The sequence below is a fragment of the Oncorhynchus tshawytscha genome, linkage group LG06 (genome assembly GCF_018296145.1).
Source record: "Oncorhynchus tshawytscha isolate Ot180627B linkage group LG06, Otsh_v2.0, whole genome shotgun sequence".
Classification (NCBI taxonomy): Eukaryota; Metazoa; Chordata; class Actinopteri; order Salmoniformes; family Salmonidae; genus Oncorhynchus; species Oncorhynchus tshawytscha.
The window spans coordinates 52,717,757-52,734,186 of NC_056434.1; the positions used below are offsets into that span (position 1 = coordinate 52,717,757).

The window sequence follows — 16,430 nt, forward strand, 5'->3', positions numbered from 1 at the left end:
TACTTCACTGGGGCCAAGCTTCCTGCCATCCAGGACCTCTATACCAGGCGGTGTCTGAGGAAGGCCCTAAAAATTGTCAAAGACCCCAGTCACCCTGGTCATAGACTGTTCTCTCTGCTACCGCACAGCAAGCGGTACTGGAGAACAAAGTCTAGGTCCAAAAGGCTTCTTAACAGCTTCTACCCCCAAGCCATAAGACTCCTGAACAGCCAATCAAATGGCTACCCAGAGTATATGCATTGTCCCCCCTCACTCTTTTACGCTCCTGCTACTCTCTGGTTATTATCTATGCATAGTCACTTTAACTCTATTACCTCAATTTCCTCGACTAACTTGTGCCCACACACATTGACTCTGTACCGGAACCCCCTTGTATATAGCCTCGCTACTGTTATTTTACTGCTGCTCTAATAACTATTTGTTATTTGTTATTTTTACTTATCTATTTTTTACTTAACACTTGTTTTTCTTAAAACTGCATTGTTGGCTAAGAGCTTGTAAGTAAGCATTTCACTGTAAGCTCTGTATAGCTGTTGTATTCGACGCATGTAGTGAATAAAAAATGTATTTGATTTGATCTATCAATCTCTATCTCGGAGGAGGAGAAGGGGAGGAGGGAGCAGCAGGAGCCCCTGTCTGAGGAGCAGGAGCTGGAGGAGTTGAGGAGCCAGGTGCTGCAGCTCCTTCTGGAGTTAGAGGAGGCCAGGGAAATGTCCAACAAACACCAGGAGGCCTTCCACGAGCTACAGGGTAAGAGAGTAGTTGATGCGAAATGGCTAGCTAGTTAGCTGTTAGCTGTGGTCCATTAGCAGTGCCATATTATAGGTCAGGGTTCTCCAACCCTGTTCCTGGAGAGCTACCCTCCTGTAGGTTTCCGCTCCAAAGCCAACCTGGTGCAGGTGATCAACCAGCTAATTATTAGAATCAGGTGTGCTAGATTAGGGTTGGAGTGAAAACACATATTTTGACCAATGGGTAAATTGTTAATTGGGTAGGTAAATCCTCTCAGAAAACCAATGGTCCAAACCTCATGTCTCTATCATAATCCGTTCAAAAGCTACACATTTTTACCCTTGTAGGATGGGCAAAATTAAATTAATAGAGACCAGATACTCTGCAAGATTTAAATCTAACAGGTTCACTCTCCAGTTGAACTCTTCATCTTTCTTCTCCCAGGACATAAACATTAAAGAGGTAAGATGTAGTATTTTCATATTTTAGTAGATGCTTTTCATATTAATGCGAAATTCATGTTCTAAGTAGAAGATTTCTCACAAAAACAAGCGCAACTTTGTCAAATGTAAATGGAGCACTGAGCGTACCTGAAGATTTTTAAAGAATTTTACATTTAATTCAGTTCGTGTCATGCAAAATTGTATTTTTGCAACCCGTGGAAACAACTTTGAAGATGACCACCACAACATGTAAAATCATCAAAAGTTGCTGTGAGAAAGCTGCACCGCTCTGTTGACAGAGCTGATTATCGGATGTATTAGGTTACGAAATCTGACTTTTTGGATATACTGTTAATTAAATGTTAGAAAAGGACCCCACCGAACGATTCAGAACATAAATAATCATATCTGTTTTGGTAAAATATATTTTATAACACAAGGAAGTGAAATGTCATCACCAAAGTGGGTTTTCACCCACTCTGGGAAAAGTAGGTGGACACCCTACATACTGCAGTCATATTCCCTTCCCTGAGATTGCTAGATGTTTTGTCTCATACACACTGAGTAAGGCCTTAGCGCTGAGGACATAGTGAACACATTGAGAAAGGCCTTAGTGCTATGAACTTAGTGAACACACTGAGTAAGGCCTTAGTGCTGTGAACTTAGTGAGCCAACTTAGCTCAGTGAGAACAGCTCATGCCAGGGTACTTTTAGAGTGGTGAGCTCAGTGTCAGTTGTTTGTCTGGTAGGGGGCAGGCATTTCACAGACAAACAGAAAGCTGCATGCTCACAGCACACTCAGACACACGTACATGAGCACACACACGTGCGCACATGCACACATGCACACGCACAGGCACACATACACACACACACAGGGGCGCATTCAGCACACTCAGGCTCCAGGGAAGCTTCCAGGTTGGGTTGGACCGCACTATGATGTCATCACTCCCCATATGCTGGGGACGGAACAGGATGTCTGGGACACTTCCTGTTTAAATATTTATTTATGGTGCATTACCACCACCAGTTGGACGGGGTATAGAACAAGAAATAAAAAATCCATTGTGGGAAAGGGGGAAAAACGGCATCAAACAAAATTCAAAAATAGGCATGTCAACAAACAAAATACCCCAAAATTATATTATATTTATTCATGATATTATGAATAAAAACAGAGGAGTTATTTCACATATGCAGTTATCAAAAATATATGGGAATATCTGCTCAATCCAAACTTACAACCAACTGATTGCAGCACTACCACAAAAATGAAGGCAGGTGGAAAAGGGAGAAGGTAGGGAACTTGGTTGAAAGGAAATATACCAGTTTCATTTGAGGACAAAAATGTTGACAGCTGCACCATACAGGTTGTAAAATAAATGGGAAGACATTTTCGATGTACCAATTCCATGGCATATGGTTTATGAACTGGTTAAAAAAACTACACTTGATTCAACACTTAGAGTTTTTCAATTGAAATTATTATATAAAATTCTTGCCACCAACAGAATGCTATATATACAGTTGAAGTTTGAAGTTTACATACACTTAGGTTCGAGTCATTAAACTAGTTTTTCAACCACTCCACAAATGTCTTGTTAACAAACTATTTTTATTTATTTAACTAGGCAAGACAGTTAAGAACAAATTCTTATTTACAATGGCCTAGGAACAGTGGGTTAACTGCCTTGTTCAGGGGAAGAATACAGAGTTTTACCTTGTCAGCTCAGGGATTCGATCTTGCATCCTTATCGTTACTAGTCCAACGCTCTAACCACTAGGCTACCTGCCGTTAACAAACTATAGTTTCGGCAAGTCGGTTAGGACATCTAGTTTGTGCATGACACACGTAATTTTCCCAACAATTGTTTACAGACAGATTATTTCACTTATAGTTCACTGTATCACAATTCCAGTGGGTCAGACGTTTACATACACTAAGTTGACTGTGCCTTTAAACAGCTTGGAAAATTCCATAAAATTATGTCATGGCTTTAACCTGAAAGGCCGCTCAGCAAGGAAGAAGCCACTGCTCCAAAACCGCTATAAAAAAGCCAGACTACGGTTTGCAACTGCACATGGGGACAAAGATCGTACTTTTTGGAGAAATGTCCTCTGGTCTGATGAAACAAAAATAGAACTATTTGGCCATATTGACCATCGTCATGTTTAGAGGAAAAAGGGGGAGGCTTGCAAGCTGAAGAACACCATCCCAACCGTGAAGCACGGGGGTGGCAGCATCATGTTGTGTGCTGCTGCAGGAGGGACTGGTGCACTTCACAAAGTAGATGGCATCATGAGGGAGGAAAATTATGTGGATATATTGAAGCAACATCTCTAGACATCAGTCAGGAAATGAAAGCTTGGTTGCAAATGGGTCTTCCAAATGGACAATGACCCCAAGCATCCTTCCAAAGTCGTGGCAAAATGGCTTAAGGACAACAAAGTCAAGGTATTGTAGTGACCATCACAAAGCCCTGACCTCAATCCCATAAAAAGTTGTGGGCAGAACTGAAAAAGCGTGTGCGAGCAAGGAGGCCTACAAACCTGACTCAGTTACACCAGCTCTGTCAGGAGGAATGGGCCAAAATTCTGGGGAGCTTGTGGGAGGCTACCCAAAACATTTGACCCAAGTAAAACAATTTATAGGCAATGCTACCAAATATTAATTGTAATGTGAAATGTCAGAATAATAATAGACAGAATGATTTATTTCAGCTTTTATTTCTTTCATCACATTTGTAAACTTCTGACCCACTGGGAATGTGATGAAAGAAATAAAAGCTGAAATAAATCCTTCTCTCTACTATTATTTTGACATTTCACATTGTTAAAATAAATTGGTGATCCTAACTGACCTAAGACGGTGAATTTTTACTAGTACTGAGTTTAAATGTATTTGGCTAAGGTGTCTGTAAACTTCCAACTTCAACTGTATGTGGCATATAACAATCTCAGCTCTGTACATTTTGCTGTGAAGAGACAGAATCAATAGATCATTTATTCTGGTTTTGCCCCCATGTAGCTTGTTTCTGGCCACAGGTTCAGGAATGGTTAAAAAATCACAACATGCATTTAAAAATAACCCTACAAATAGCAGTGTTGGATGATTTGGAAAGCCATAGTCAGTCAATAAATAATATAATAGTACTCGTAGGAAAGGTTTACATCTTTAGCTCACAATCTATGGATACTATACGATTTAGAAATGTTCAAAAAGTATGTAAAACATCATAGCACAATTGAGAAATATATGGCACATGGAAACCAAATGAGGGTGATCTATGGTGATAGATGGGATGGGCTGAGCGTGGCTGAGGGTTGGGATTAAAGAGTTTATGTTTGTTTAAAGTATTATTGTTATGTGACTGCGTTATATAAAAGTACCATGTATGCAAAATGTGTAAGTAAAATGTATGTATATGTAGCAAAAAAACTGTAAAAAAAAACAAAAATATATTTGTCTTCCGAAGAGGGGGGGTGGTGGAGGGGTTAATGGTAAAAAATAAAAACAAATACAAAAATTATGTAGCTTAAAAAATATATTTTCTGCTGATTCCCTCACTCGGATCAGACCGGGTCTGGATCTGACTAGGTCTATACGGAATGGGTCTAGTTGTCCTCAAGTCTGTTCAGAAGGTGTCTTTATATTAGTTAATTTATGCATATTGCGTCCGGGTGAGAATGTCCCAGTTCCATTTCAGAATGGGTCCAACTTTTTGGACCAGTGAGTAATTCACTACACTATTGTCACATCACATGCCAGTTAATGTAAACGAGTGTAAAACCTAAAGACTTGCTAACAAGACCATTGATGTGGATGTCAAATTTTAAGGCTTTGAAAATAAATATAATATATGAATGAGGCCAATGTCGACACTTCAGAAAAATGTGTGAAGTGAGAATTATACCACTACACCATAAACTGCTGACTCATTCTTTCTCTCATACCTGTCTCTCCCTCCCTATGTGCCCATACAGGTCTGCTGGAGGATGAGCGTCTGGCCAGTGCCCACCAGGCAGAAGCCTTTGCACGACAGGTCCACAACCTGCAAGGTACTGTCTGCAACAGATGTATAAAGTGCTGCTCCCGAGTGCTTTAATCCTGGCACCAAATAAGTGAAACCATTGTGTATTTTGTGACAACAATAAAGCACCAGGGAGCATCAGTATATATCATGAGGCCCTCCAGCACCCATACTTAGAACGTTTGGGATGTGCATATCACCGACTCACGCTGTTTGACACAAAGATTGCTAATGGGGGAAAATTATGATTGGTAATGAATAGATAATTCATCAATGTCCAATCACCATATGGAATTCCATTGTCCCACCTAACCTCTAATGAAAAGTTTACATTTGAGGGGCCACCGAGACAGTGTGAGCCCCCACAGAAAGGCTACATAGACAGAACGGCTGTGTTGCATAAATGTGAGGTGATGTAATTGGCTGTCAAGTGTTACATGTGTGTGTCGTCATTTGTCTTACAGGGATCTGAGTCAATTGTCTGTTGTCAATGTCTGGGGCTCACTTACAGCCCATTTACCACCAGTTACACCAGCTACTCTTGAAATCACAACTTACTTTTCTCCCAGGAACACCCATATGCTCATGCACCCTGTTATCAGATCTCCTCACTTATCACTACCTAACTCATTGTAGCCTAGAACGAGCACACCTGATTCAACTAGTCAATGGCTTGATGATTACTTGACAAGTTAAATCAGGTGAGCTAGCTCTGAAATAGATCATATGGAACTGCTAAGGGTCCCAGAGGAGAGGCTTGAAGAACACTGCTGTATGTAGAACCATTTAAACTCTTGTCCCTGTATGTCTCCCTCCCCAGCCCAGCTGCGTTCAGTACAGGAGGAGATGGACTCTCTAGAGGAGGAGAAGGAGAGTGAGCTGACTGAGGCTCACAAGGAGCTACGCCTCGCCCAGGAGGAGGTGGTGCTTTACCTTATGCTATTTTACTTTCTTAAGCTACTTTACTTTAGGCTATTTGGTTGCAAGTTCGAATCCCTGAGCTGACAAGGTACAAATCTGTCGTTCTGCCCCTGAACAGGCAGTTAACCCACTGTTCCTAGGCCGTCATTGAAAATAAGAATTTGTTCTTAACTGACTTGCCTAATCAAATAAATTTAAAAAAATAAAATACTTTACTTTAGGCTACTTTACTTTAGACTATGCAACTTAATAAGGCTATTTCACTTGGATTTACTTTAAGCTATTTTACTTTAAGTTACTTTACTTTAGGCTACTTTACTTTAGGGCTATTCTACTTTGTTAGGCTATTTTACTTTACTATTTCCAGAAGTATGTGCTCTCTGCATGCGAGGATAGGTTTGACTGTTCGGTTCCTTGTGTTACAGGTGGTGCTGCTGAGTTTGATTGATTGATTTATTGATTGATTACTTGCAGGTTCTGCTTCTGCAGCAGGCGGCTGAGGAGGCAGCGGACGAGAGGGAGAACGACATTGCGTCCCTGCAGGAGGAGCTGTGTCGCCTCCGGGCCCAGCTGGGGAGGCTCAACGATGAGGCGCAGGAGTACGAGCTGGAGATCACCACACTGAGAGCAGAGATCAGCATGAAGAGTCAAAGGAGGGAGGAAGAGAGGAAAGGAGGTGAGAGAGAGGGGAGGAGATAAGAGGAGCAGCAATAGGAGCTAGTTATCACCACACTGCGAATCGAGATCTGGGAAGGTCTTCATAGTAAATTTGCTGATCTTATTATCCCTGACCCCTGACCTTGTCCACTGGCCAGGTCAAAGCAGCATCAATCAGCAAAGGGCTTCTCTAGACCCTTCCCCCCTTCCCTGAGTCACACCCTAACCCTCACCACCAGAGCAGAGCAGTGATGTCATGTATTGGGTATGTGTCCCTTACATGTCACTGTGCCTCCCCTCTACTTCCCCCTAACTTGCCTCATTCCCTGACTCAGAGGGTGACATCACTGACATCACTGTCATCCTTGGTATCCCAAACACACACAACCTATCACCCCACCACCACCCCTGTGGCTCCCTGTGTGAGACATTTTTGTAATATTTAACCCTTTCCTCAACATCTTTTATTAAACCCCAACTGTCTTTGACTGTGAGATTCTAACCATGATGCAGCTAGCAATAACACAGCAATAACACAGTCAGGACCTCATGCACAGGTTTCATCATGTTATCAGTGTAGATGCCATGACAGAGCAGTACAGGAGTGGCAGAGTCAGTAGGGTTTGGGTCACAGTTTTATGAGTGTCAAATTCCAGTCTGATGTTAGGTTTACAGACAGTAGGTCTTTCTCTTTCTGTGTCTGTCATTGATGTCTATTTGCAGTGGGCAGAGTACAGACTTGTAAAATAGGCAGAATGGTTTTGATGGGTAGGGCACATAAGTATAGACTCAGCGTTGATACTTTAGTTAAACCTCCCATGTACATAGTGATGAGTGGTACATCTATCATACCCAATGTTTGCCTGTGGTCACACCAACAGAACTTGTGGAGGATGTGTTACTGTGTAGCTCTTGGGTTGTGTCCATTAGGGGACACATTAGCAAAATGTTTCAAAATGTGCAACGGAAGACAAGTGTTTCTTATTGGACAACTTCAGAGAGTACCTCCCTAGATCACTCCGTTTCAGACCGTTTTCTTGCGTTTTGTGCCGACTGAACTCAACCCTGATGTGTGACGATCCTGTTGTGTTCTGTCAGGTGATGTAGGTACACTGAGGCAGGAGTGTGTCACTTTGAGGGAGGATTGTGAGACTCTGAAGGACGACAACAGACGCCTGACTGAGAAACTACAGCTCCTCCAACTACAGAGGACAGGGTGAGAGGACGCATCCAATTATTTGGCTACTTAGTCTGCTTACAGTATCTGCTACCCATTTAAACTGAACAAAAATATAAATGCAACATGCAACAATTTTTTACTGAGCTACAGTTCATATAAGGAAATCGGTCAAGTGAAATAAATTAATTAGTCGCTAATCTATGAATTTCACTAGACTGGGAATACAGATATGCATCTGTTGGTCTGGTGAGTATGCAGGCGAATAACTGGGACATTTTCAGCTTCCAGGAATTGTGTACAGATCCTTGCGACATGATGCATTATGATGCTGAAACATGAGGTGATGGAGGCGGATGAATGGCACGACAATGGGCCTCGGGATCTCATCACCGTATCTTTGTGCATTCAAATTGCCATCGATAAAATGCAATTGTGTCCTTTGTCCGTTTCTTATGCCTGCTCATACAGTACCATAACCCCACTGCCACCATGGGGCACTCTGTTCACAACGTTGACAATAGCAAACTTCCCGCCCACATGATGCTCTACACGCTATCTGCCATCTGCCCGTTACAGTTGAAACTGGAATTCATCCGTGAAGAGCACACTTTTTCAGCATTCCAGTGGCCATCGAAGGTGAGCATTTGCCCACTGAAGTTGGTTACAACTCCGAACTGCAGGCAATTCAAAACCCTTGTGAGGATGACGAGCATGCAGATGAGCTCCCCTGAGACGGTTTCTGACAGTTTGTGCAGAAGTTCTTTGGTTGTGCAAATCCACAGTTTAATCAACTGTCTGGGTGGCTGGTTCAGACGATCCCACAGAAGAAGTCGGATGTGACACTCCCGGGCTGGCGTGGTTACACGTGCTCTGCGGTTGTGACAGAGATGGCGCCGACAGAGATGGTCGCCTCACTTTGAGTCCTTAGGAAACTATGCAGTATTTTGTTTTTTTAATGTATTATTTCTTACATTGTTATCCCAGGAAATCTTAAGTCTTATTACATACAGCCAGGAAGAACTATTGGATAGAAGAGCGATGGCAACTTACCAACATTACGACCAGGAATACAACTTTCCCGAAGTGGATTCTCTGTTTGGACCACTACCCAGGACAATGGATCTAATCCCAGAAGCCGACCCAAAACAACGGCGCCGCAGAAGGGGCAGATGGAGCAGCCTTATAGTCAGGCTCTGTAGACGGGAACGGTGGGCGATGTGCACGAGTATACTACCTGCCAATGTCCAGTCTCTTGACAACAAGGTAGACAAAATCGAGCAAGGGTTGCCTTCCAGAGAGACATCAGAGATTATAACATTCTCTGTTTCACGGAAACATGGCTCTCTCGGGATATGATGTCGGAATCAGTTCAGCCACAGGGCTTCTCCATGCATCGCTCCGACAGAGATAAACACCTCTCTGGGAAGAGGAAGGGTGGGGGTGTATGCTTCATGATTAACGACTCATGGTGTAATCATAACAACATACAGGAACTCAAGTCCTGCTCACCCGATCTAGAATTCCTTACAATCAAATGCCGGCCATATTACCTCCCAAGAGAATTCTCATCAGTTATTGTCACAGCTGTGTACATTTCCCCTCAAGCAGACACCAAGACGGCCCTCAAGGAACTTCACTGGACTCTATGTAAACTGGAAACCATATATCCTGAGGCTGCATTTATTGTAGCTGGGAATTTTAATGAAGCTTTTTGAGAACAAGGCTACCTAAATTCTATCAGCATATTGAGTGCACTACGCACAGGGGGTAATACACGCTATCACTGCTACTCTAACTTCCGCGATGCATACAAAGCGCTCCCCCGCCTTCCCTTTGGCAAATCCGACCACGACGCCATATTGCTCCTATGTCTTATAGGCAGAAACTCAAACAGGATGTACCAGTGACTAGAACCATTCAAAGCTGGTCAGACCAATGGGAATCCACGTTTCAAGATTGTTTTGATCCAGAGGTCTGGGAATATGGCTGAATATAAACAGTGTAGTTATCCCCCCCCACAAGACAATCAAACAAGCGAAATGCCGGTACAGGGACGAAGTGGAGTCGCAATTCAACGGCTCAGACACGTATGTGGCAGGGTCTACAGGAAATCACGGACTACAAACAGAAAACCAGCCACGTCATGGACACCGACGTCACTCTTAAAGACAAACTAAACACCATCATTGCCCACTTTGAGGATAATGCAGTGCCACCGCCGTGGCCCGCTAAAAACGACTGCGCTTCTCCTTCTCTGTGGCCGACATGAATAAAACATTTATACGTGTTAACCCTTGCAAGGCTGCTGGCCCATACCGCATCCCTCGCAGTGTCGTCAGAGCATGCGCAGATCAGCTGGCTGGTGTGTTTACAGACATATTCAATCGCTCCATATGCCAGTCTGTTGTCCCCACATGCTTCAAGATGGCCACCATTGTTCCTGTACCCAAGAAAGCAAAGATAACTGAACTAAATTACTACCACCCCATAGCACTCACTTCTGTCATCATGAAGTGCTTTACCTGCCACCCTAGACCCACTTCAGTTTGCATACCGCCCCAACAGGTCCACAGATGACACAATCGCCATCACACTGCACACTGCCCTATCCCATCTATACTAGAGAAATACCTATGTAAGAATGTTGTTCAATGACTACAGATCAGCATTCAGCACCATAGTACCCTCCAAGCTCATCATCAAGCTGAAGGCCCTGGGTCTCAACCCCTCCCTGTGCAATTGGGTCCTGGACTTTCTGACGGGCCGCCCCCAGGTGGTGAAGGTATTTTGTATTTGTATTTATAATGGATCCCCATAAGCTACTGCTTTCCCATTAGCTGCTGCCAATGCATCAGCTACTCTTCCTGGGGTCCAGCAAAATTTAAGGCAGTTTATACCATTTTAAAAACATTATAATATATTCACAACACACTGTGTGCCCTCAGGGCCCTACTCCAACACTACCACATATCTACAGTACTAAAACCATGTGTATGTTATCGTGTGTGTGTGTGTGTGTGTGTGTGTGTGTGTGTGTGTGTGTGTGTGTGTGTGTGTGTGTGTGTGTGTGTGTGTGTGTGATTGTGTCTGTGCCAATGTTTGATTTGCTTCACAGTCCCCGCTGTTCCATAAGGTGTTTTTTTAATCTGCTTTTTAAATCTAATTTTACTGCTGGCATCAGTTACTTGATGTGGAATAGTTCCATGTAGTCATGGCTCTATGTAGTACTGTGTGCCTCCCATAGTCAGTTCTGGACTTGGGGACTGTGAGGAGACCTCTTGTGGCATGTCTTGTGGGGTATGCATGGGTGTACAAGCTGTGTGCCAGTAGTTTAGACAGACAGCTCGGTGCATTCAACAATACCTCTCATAAATAAAAGTACTGATGAAGTCAATCTCTCCTGGCTGAGATTGACATGCATATTATTAATATTAGCTCTCTGTGTACATCCAAGGGCCAGCTGTGCTAGTAGGAAGGTAGGAAACAACATCTCCACTTTGCTGACCCTCAACACTGGGGCCCCACAAGGGTGCTCAGCTCCCTCCTGTACTCCCTGTTCACCCACGGCTGTGTGGCCATGCACACCTCCAACTCAATCATCAAGTTTGCAGATGACACAACGGTAGTGGGCTTGACTACCAACAACGATGAGACAGCCTACAGGGAGGAGGTGAGGGTACTTAGGTGTGTGGTGTCAGGAAAACAACCTCTCACTCAATGTCAACAAAACAAAGGAGATGATCGTGGACTTCAGGAAACAGCAGAGGGAGCACCCTTACTATCCACATGGAAGGGACAGTGGAGAAGGTGGAAAGCTTAAGTTCCTTGGTGTACACAGCACAGACAAACTGAAATGGTCCACCCACACAGACAGTGTGGTGAAGAAGGCACAACAGCGCCTCTTCAACCTCAGGAGGCTGAAGAAATTTGGCTTGTCACCCAAAACCCTGACAAACCTTTACAGGTGCACAATCGAGAGCATCCTGTTGGGTGGTATCACAGCCTGGTACGGAAACTGCGCCTGCCTCAACTGCAAGGCTCTCCAGAGGGTGGTGTGGTCTGCATAACACATCACCGGGGGCAAACTACCTGCCCTCCAAGACACCTACAGCACCCAATGTCACAGGAAGGCCAATAAGATCGTCAAGGACAACAACCACCTGAGCCACTCCATGTTCACACCGCTACCATCCAGAAGGCGAGGTCAGTACAGGTGCATCAAAGCTGGGACCGAGAGACTGAAAAACAGCTTCTATCTCAAGGCCATCAGACTGCTAAACAGCAAACACTAACTCAGAGAGGCTGCTGCCTACATTGAGACCTCACTTTAAACAATGTCACTTTAAATAATGCCACTTTAATAAAGTGTACATAATCTTACATTACTCATATCATATGGACTGTATATACTGTATTTTATACCATCTATTGCACCTTCCCTATGCCGCTCGGCCATCGCTCATCCATTGCCAGGTCGCAATTGTAAATGAGAACTTGTTCTCAACTTGCCTACCTGGTTAAATAAAGGTGAAATAAAATAAAAAATATGTACATATTCTCATTCACCACTTTAGATTTGTGCATATTAGGTAGTTGTTGGGGAATTGTTAGATTACTTATTAGATACTGCACTGTCAGAACTAGAAGCACAAGCATTTCGCTACACTCGCATTAACATCTGCTAACCACGTGTATGTCACCAATAAAATTTGATTTGAGTCTGGTTGGAAGTACTGTTAAATTCTCTAAAATGACATTGGCGGGTTATGGTAGAGAAATAAACCTTACATTCTCTGGCAACAGCTCTGGTGGACATTCCTGCAGTCAGCATGCCAATTGCACACTCCCTAAAACTTTAGACATCTGTGGCATTGTGTTGTTTGACAAAACTGCACATTTTAGAGTGGCCTTTTGTTGTCCCCAGCACAAGGTGCACCTGTGTAATGATCATGCTGTTTAATCAGCTCCTTGATATGTCACACCTGTCAGGTGGATGGATTATTTTGGCAAATTAGAAATTCTCACTAACAGGGATGTAAAAAAATGTTTGCACAAATTTGAGAGAAATAAGTTTTGTGTGCGTATGGAATATGTCTGGGATCTTTTATTTCAGCTCATGAAACATTGGACCAACACTTTACATGTTGCATTTCTATTTTTGTTTCGTAAAAAGTCTAAGATTTAATTGTTCACCACATCAATTCATCTTCTTCTCCTTCTTTTCACCTAATCCCCTTTGGGATTTTACTCTCTCCTCTCGCTCCACACCAGCTCCAACAGCGTATATCTGTCCCTGAAGGATGGTGAGATAGCTGGTACAGGAGTGGGGGTGGGCACAGAGGAGGGGGGCATGGCGGAGAGCTATATGACCATGGTCGAGTGCCAGTCTACGAGCCCAGGCACCAACTGCCGCCTTGTGGACGCCTCCATCCAGAAGAACATTTCGTTCGATGGGAAGCCCATGACCCCCACCGGCTGGAATGGAGGATTTGGGGAGATCTTCTCACTGAGGGACCAGCTGAAACAGGCTGAGGAGAAGGCCTTGCTGGTACAGAGACAGGTATGTTATGGTAATAGAACGGTACGGTACAGTACAGTCTGTTGGATGGGTCTGGAAAGGAAGATTCAGGGAGATTTTCTTTCTGAGGGACCAGTTGAAAAAGGCAGGGGAAGGCGTCGCTGGTACAGAGACAGGTATATTAGGCACCAGACAGTACCATAGTAACTATAGTAGTGGATGCTCACTGACTATTGGAGCAGTTTTAATCAGCCAGATTCAGAACTGCGCTGAAGAAAATGATAAAGCCACACATATCAGTGGCAAAGAAAAACAACAGAGCAGCAGCTGCACAATCACTAACAAATTATTAGGCACTGCAGCAATGGACTACGACACAATTTACAGACCTGGCCTGTAATGTGTCGGGATGAATCTCTGTTCTGAAGTGTTCAACAACTGTTCTTTCTAGGGAGTGTTTTCTTGCCACTGTGCTTCTGCTTGCTCTTTGAGGTCTAAGCTGGATTACTTTAAAGATCTTTGTGACAGCTGTGGATGTAAAACGGGCTTTGTTAATACATGTGATTGATTGATTCTTTATGTTCTACTCTGTCTCCCTCAGTGTGATGGGTTGAAGACGGAGCTGCGGGAACTGCAGGAACTGTATGACTGCAGCCAGAGGGAGAGGGCTGAATTGGAGGAGGAGCTACTGCACTGCAAGGCAGAGCTCGAGAGGTTGGCTGGAGGGTGGCAGGTGAGAGGTCACACTGGGGTTAGAGGTCAGGTGTCACCCTAGTGATAGGAGTTAATAACGGTATATTGCATATCATTAAGGCTTTTTGGGTTTGTTCTAATTGTTTCTGACTGTTTTCTGACTTCAACATTTCCCTGCTTGAGATTGTGTGTTGTGTTTTACAAAAAAGTTCAAGTTTATGCAAATGAAAACAAGAAATACAGCACACACATCACACCTATTCTGTGTCTGTTTATTCCACATGTTATGTGTATAGATACTGTTGAAATATTTTTATTTTATCCTTTATTTAATCAGGGAAATCCCATTGAGACCAAGGCCACTTATTCATGGGAGCCTTGCATGTACACAATCAATACAAATGTATCAAGGCACAAGGCGAGACCCAGATACAGACACAGGAGGCAGATGGTTGGAGTATTACAATGTTTATTAATCCAAAGGGGTAGGCAAGAGAATGGTCATGGACAAGCAAAAAGGTTCAAACTAGATCAAAGACCAAGAGGTACAGAGTGGCAGACAGGCTTGTGGTCAGGCAGGCGGGTACAGAGTCCAGAAACAGGCAAAGGTCAAAACTGGGAGGACTAGAAAAAGGAGAATAGCAAAAGGAGTATGGGAAAAGCACGCTGGTTGACTTGACTAAACATACAAGACGAACTGGCACAGAGAAACAGGAAACACAGGGATAAATACACTGGGGAGAATAAGCGACACCTGGAAGGGGTGGAGACATTCACAGGAACAGGTGAAACAGATCAGGGCGTGACACAAATGTACAACATTTACAAATAAAACATACAAAACACAAATTATTCCACCATCAACTTACAAAACACAAACATACAAAACAAACACATTCTTCAGTAAAAAAGGTCAACAATTAGCTGTCTGAATTGCACGAGCTGCATCAAAGCATTACATTTTGAGAGTTTTAGAGATTATTCCACAAGTAAGGTGACATTTTTTAAAAGGGGATTTACCTAATTTAGTGGATATTGAAGTTATTTCGAGAGTTAACCATCCCTGAGATCGGGTCTGGTACCTACGTCTGTAGGTTAAGGAAGTATTTAGCATTTTTACAACCAAATCTAAAATTTGGATGGAAATGGCATGTTATAGAAGGGTCCAGACACTTGTTTTGTGATTTCACTTGTTTTTGAGAAACTTACCCCCAACCAACAATAATTTCCTCAACCTTGTTGTGTAGTATAGGGGGTTCTAAAGAAAACCCAAATTAGTAATTTTAGAAACCGAAAAGCTCTCAGTATAGTGATGCAGATCTTTACATATTGTACACATCATATCCACAACGTTATATTCCATTTTGTGGCAACTCGAGCGATACCTCTCTGTCCATTCTACAATTAACTGCCAAAATAAAGGAAACACTTGAGTAAATGATGAATACAATGTATATTGAAAGTAGGTGCTTCCACACAGGAAGTTGTAGAATCTATGCCAAGGCGCATTGAGCTGTTCTGGCAGCTCGTGGTGGCCCAACATCAGTAATGATCCAGACTCTGACACAACTTCCTTAGGCATTGACAGAGAGGAATTTCCACGCGTCAGTGCATTAACTATTTTCCCAAACACATTACCAGAGTCTGAGCTAGAACTCAGAAAGTAGCTTGATTTTGCTTTCTTAAAAGTGGTTATTTCGCAGTTGCCTGAAAGCCTCCAATCAGCAACTGAGTCAGTTTCTTTTAGCCTTAGCCCAGGCCAGGCAGGACTTTTTCGTCACAAAGAGATTTGAAAGTTCTATAGAGTACCAAGCATTTGTTAAATTTTTGACTCTAAGGTGTTTGAAGATGGCCTGTTTATCTGCCATAGAGATGAAATCTCTGAGTAATACATTTATTGAACTAGGCAAGTCAGTTAAGAACAAATTCTTATTTACAATAATGGCCAAACCTGGACGATGCTGGGCCAATTGTGCGCCGCCCTATGGGACTCCCAATCACGGCCAGATGTGATACAGCCTGGATTTGAACCAAGGACTGTAATGACACCTCCTGCACCTCCTGAGATGCAGTGCTTTAGACCGCTGCACCACTCGGGAACCACAAGATACATATATCATGAAGAAACCCTTGGGGAGAAAATTTTTTTTAAAAATTATAACTTTAGGAGGATCAGGTCTGTTTGGTATTTCTAATACATGCAACAGGACAGTGATCACTGAGCTAATTTGCAAAGACACCACCGGAAAAGTACT

General features: G+C 43.2%; 1 protein-coding gene across 3 annotated transcripts in view; it reads left to right on the forward strand.

Annotated features, from left to right (window-relative positions):
- The window catches only part of LOC112253501 (coiled-coil domain-containing protein 136), a 60,573-nt gene that overhangs the window by 30,271 nt on the left and 13,872 nt on the right, over nucleotides 1-16,430 (forward strand). For all 3 annotated transcript variants that reach the window (XR_006083632.1, XM_042323382.1, XM_024425454.2), the window contains 7 exons: nucleotides 600-750; nucleotides 5,160-5,234; nucleotides 6,027-6,127; nucleotides 6,602-6,803; nucleotides 7,883-8,000; nucleotides 13,236-13,524; nucleotides 14,084-14,215. Coding sequence is in view for 2 of the 3 variants with exons in the window: in XM_042323382.1 (XP_042179316.1) it covers nucleotides 600-750; nucleotides 5,160-5,234; nucleotides 6,027-6,127; nucleotides 6,602-6,803; nucleotides 7,883-8,000; nucleotides 13,236-13,524; nucleotides 14,084-14,215 (1,068 nt within the window). In the remaining variant the exon portion in view is untranslated. The remainder of the gene's footprint in view (nucleotides 1-599; nucleotides 751-5,159; nucleotides 5,235-6,026; nucleotides 6,128-6,601; nucleotides 6,804-7,882; nucleotides 8,001-13,235; nucleotides 13,525-14,083; nucleotides 14,216-16,430) is intronic.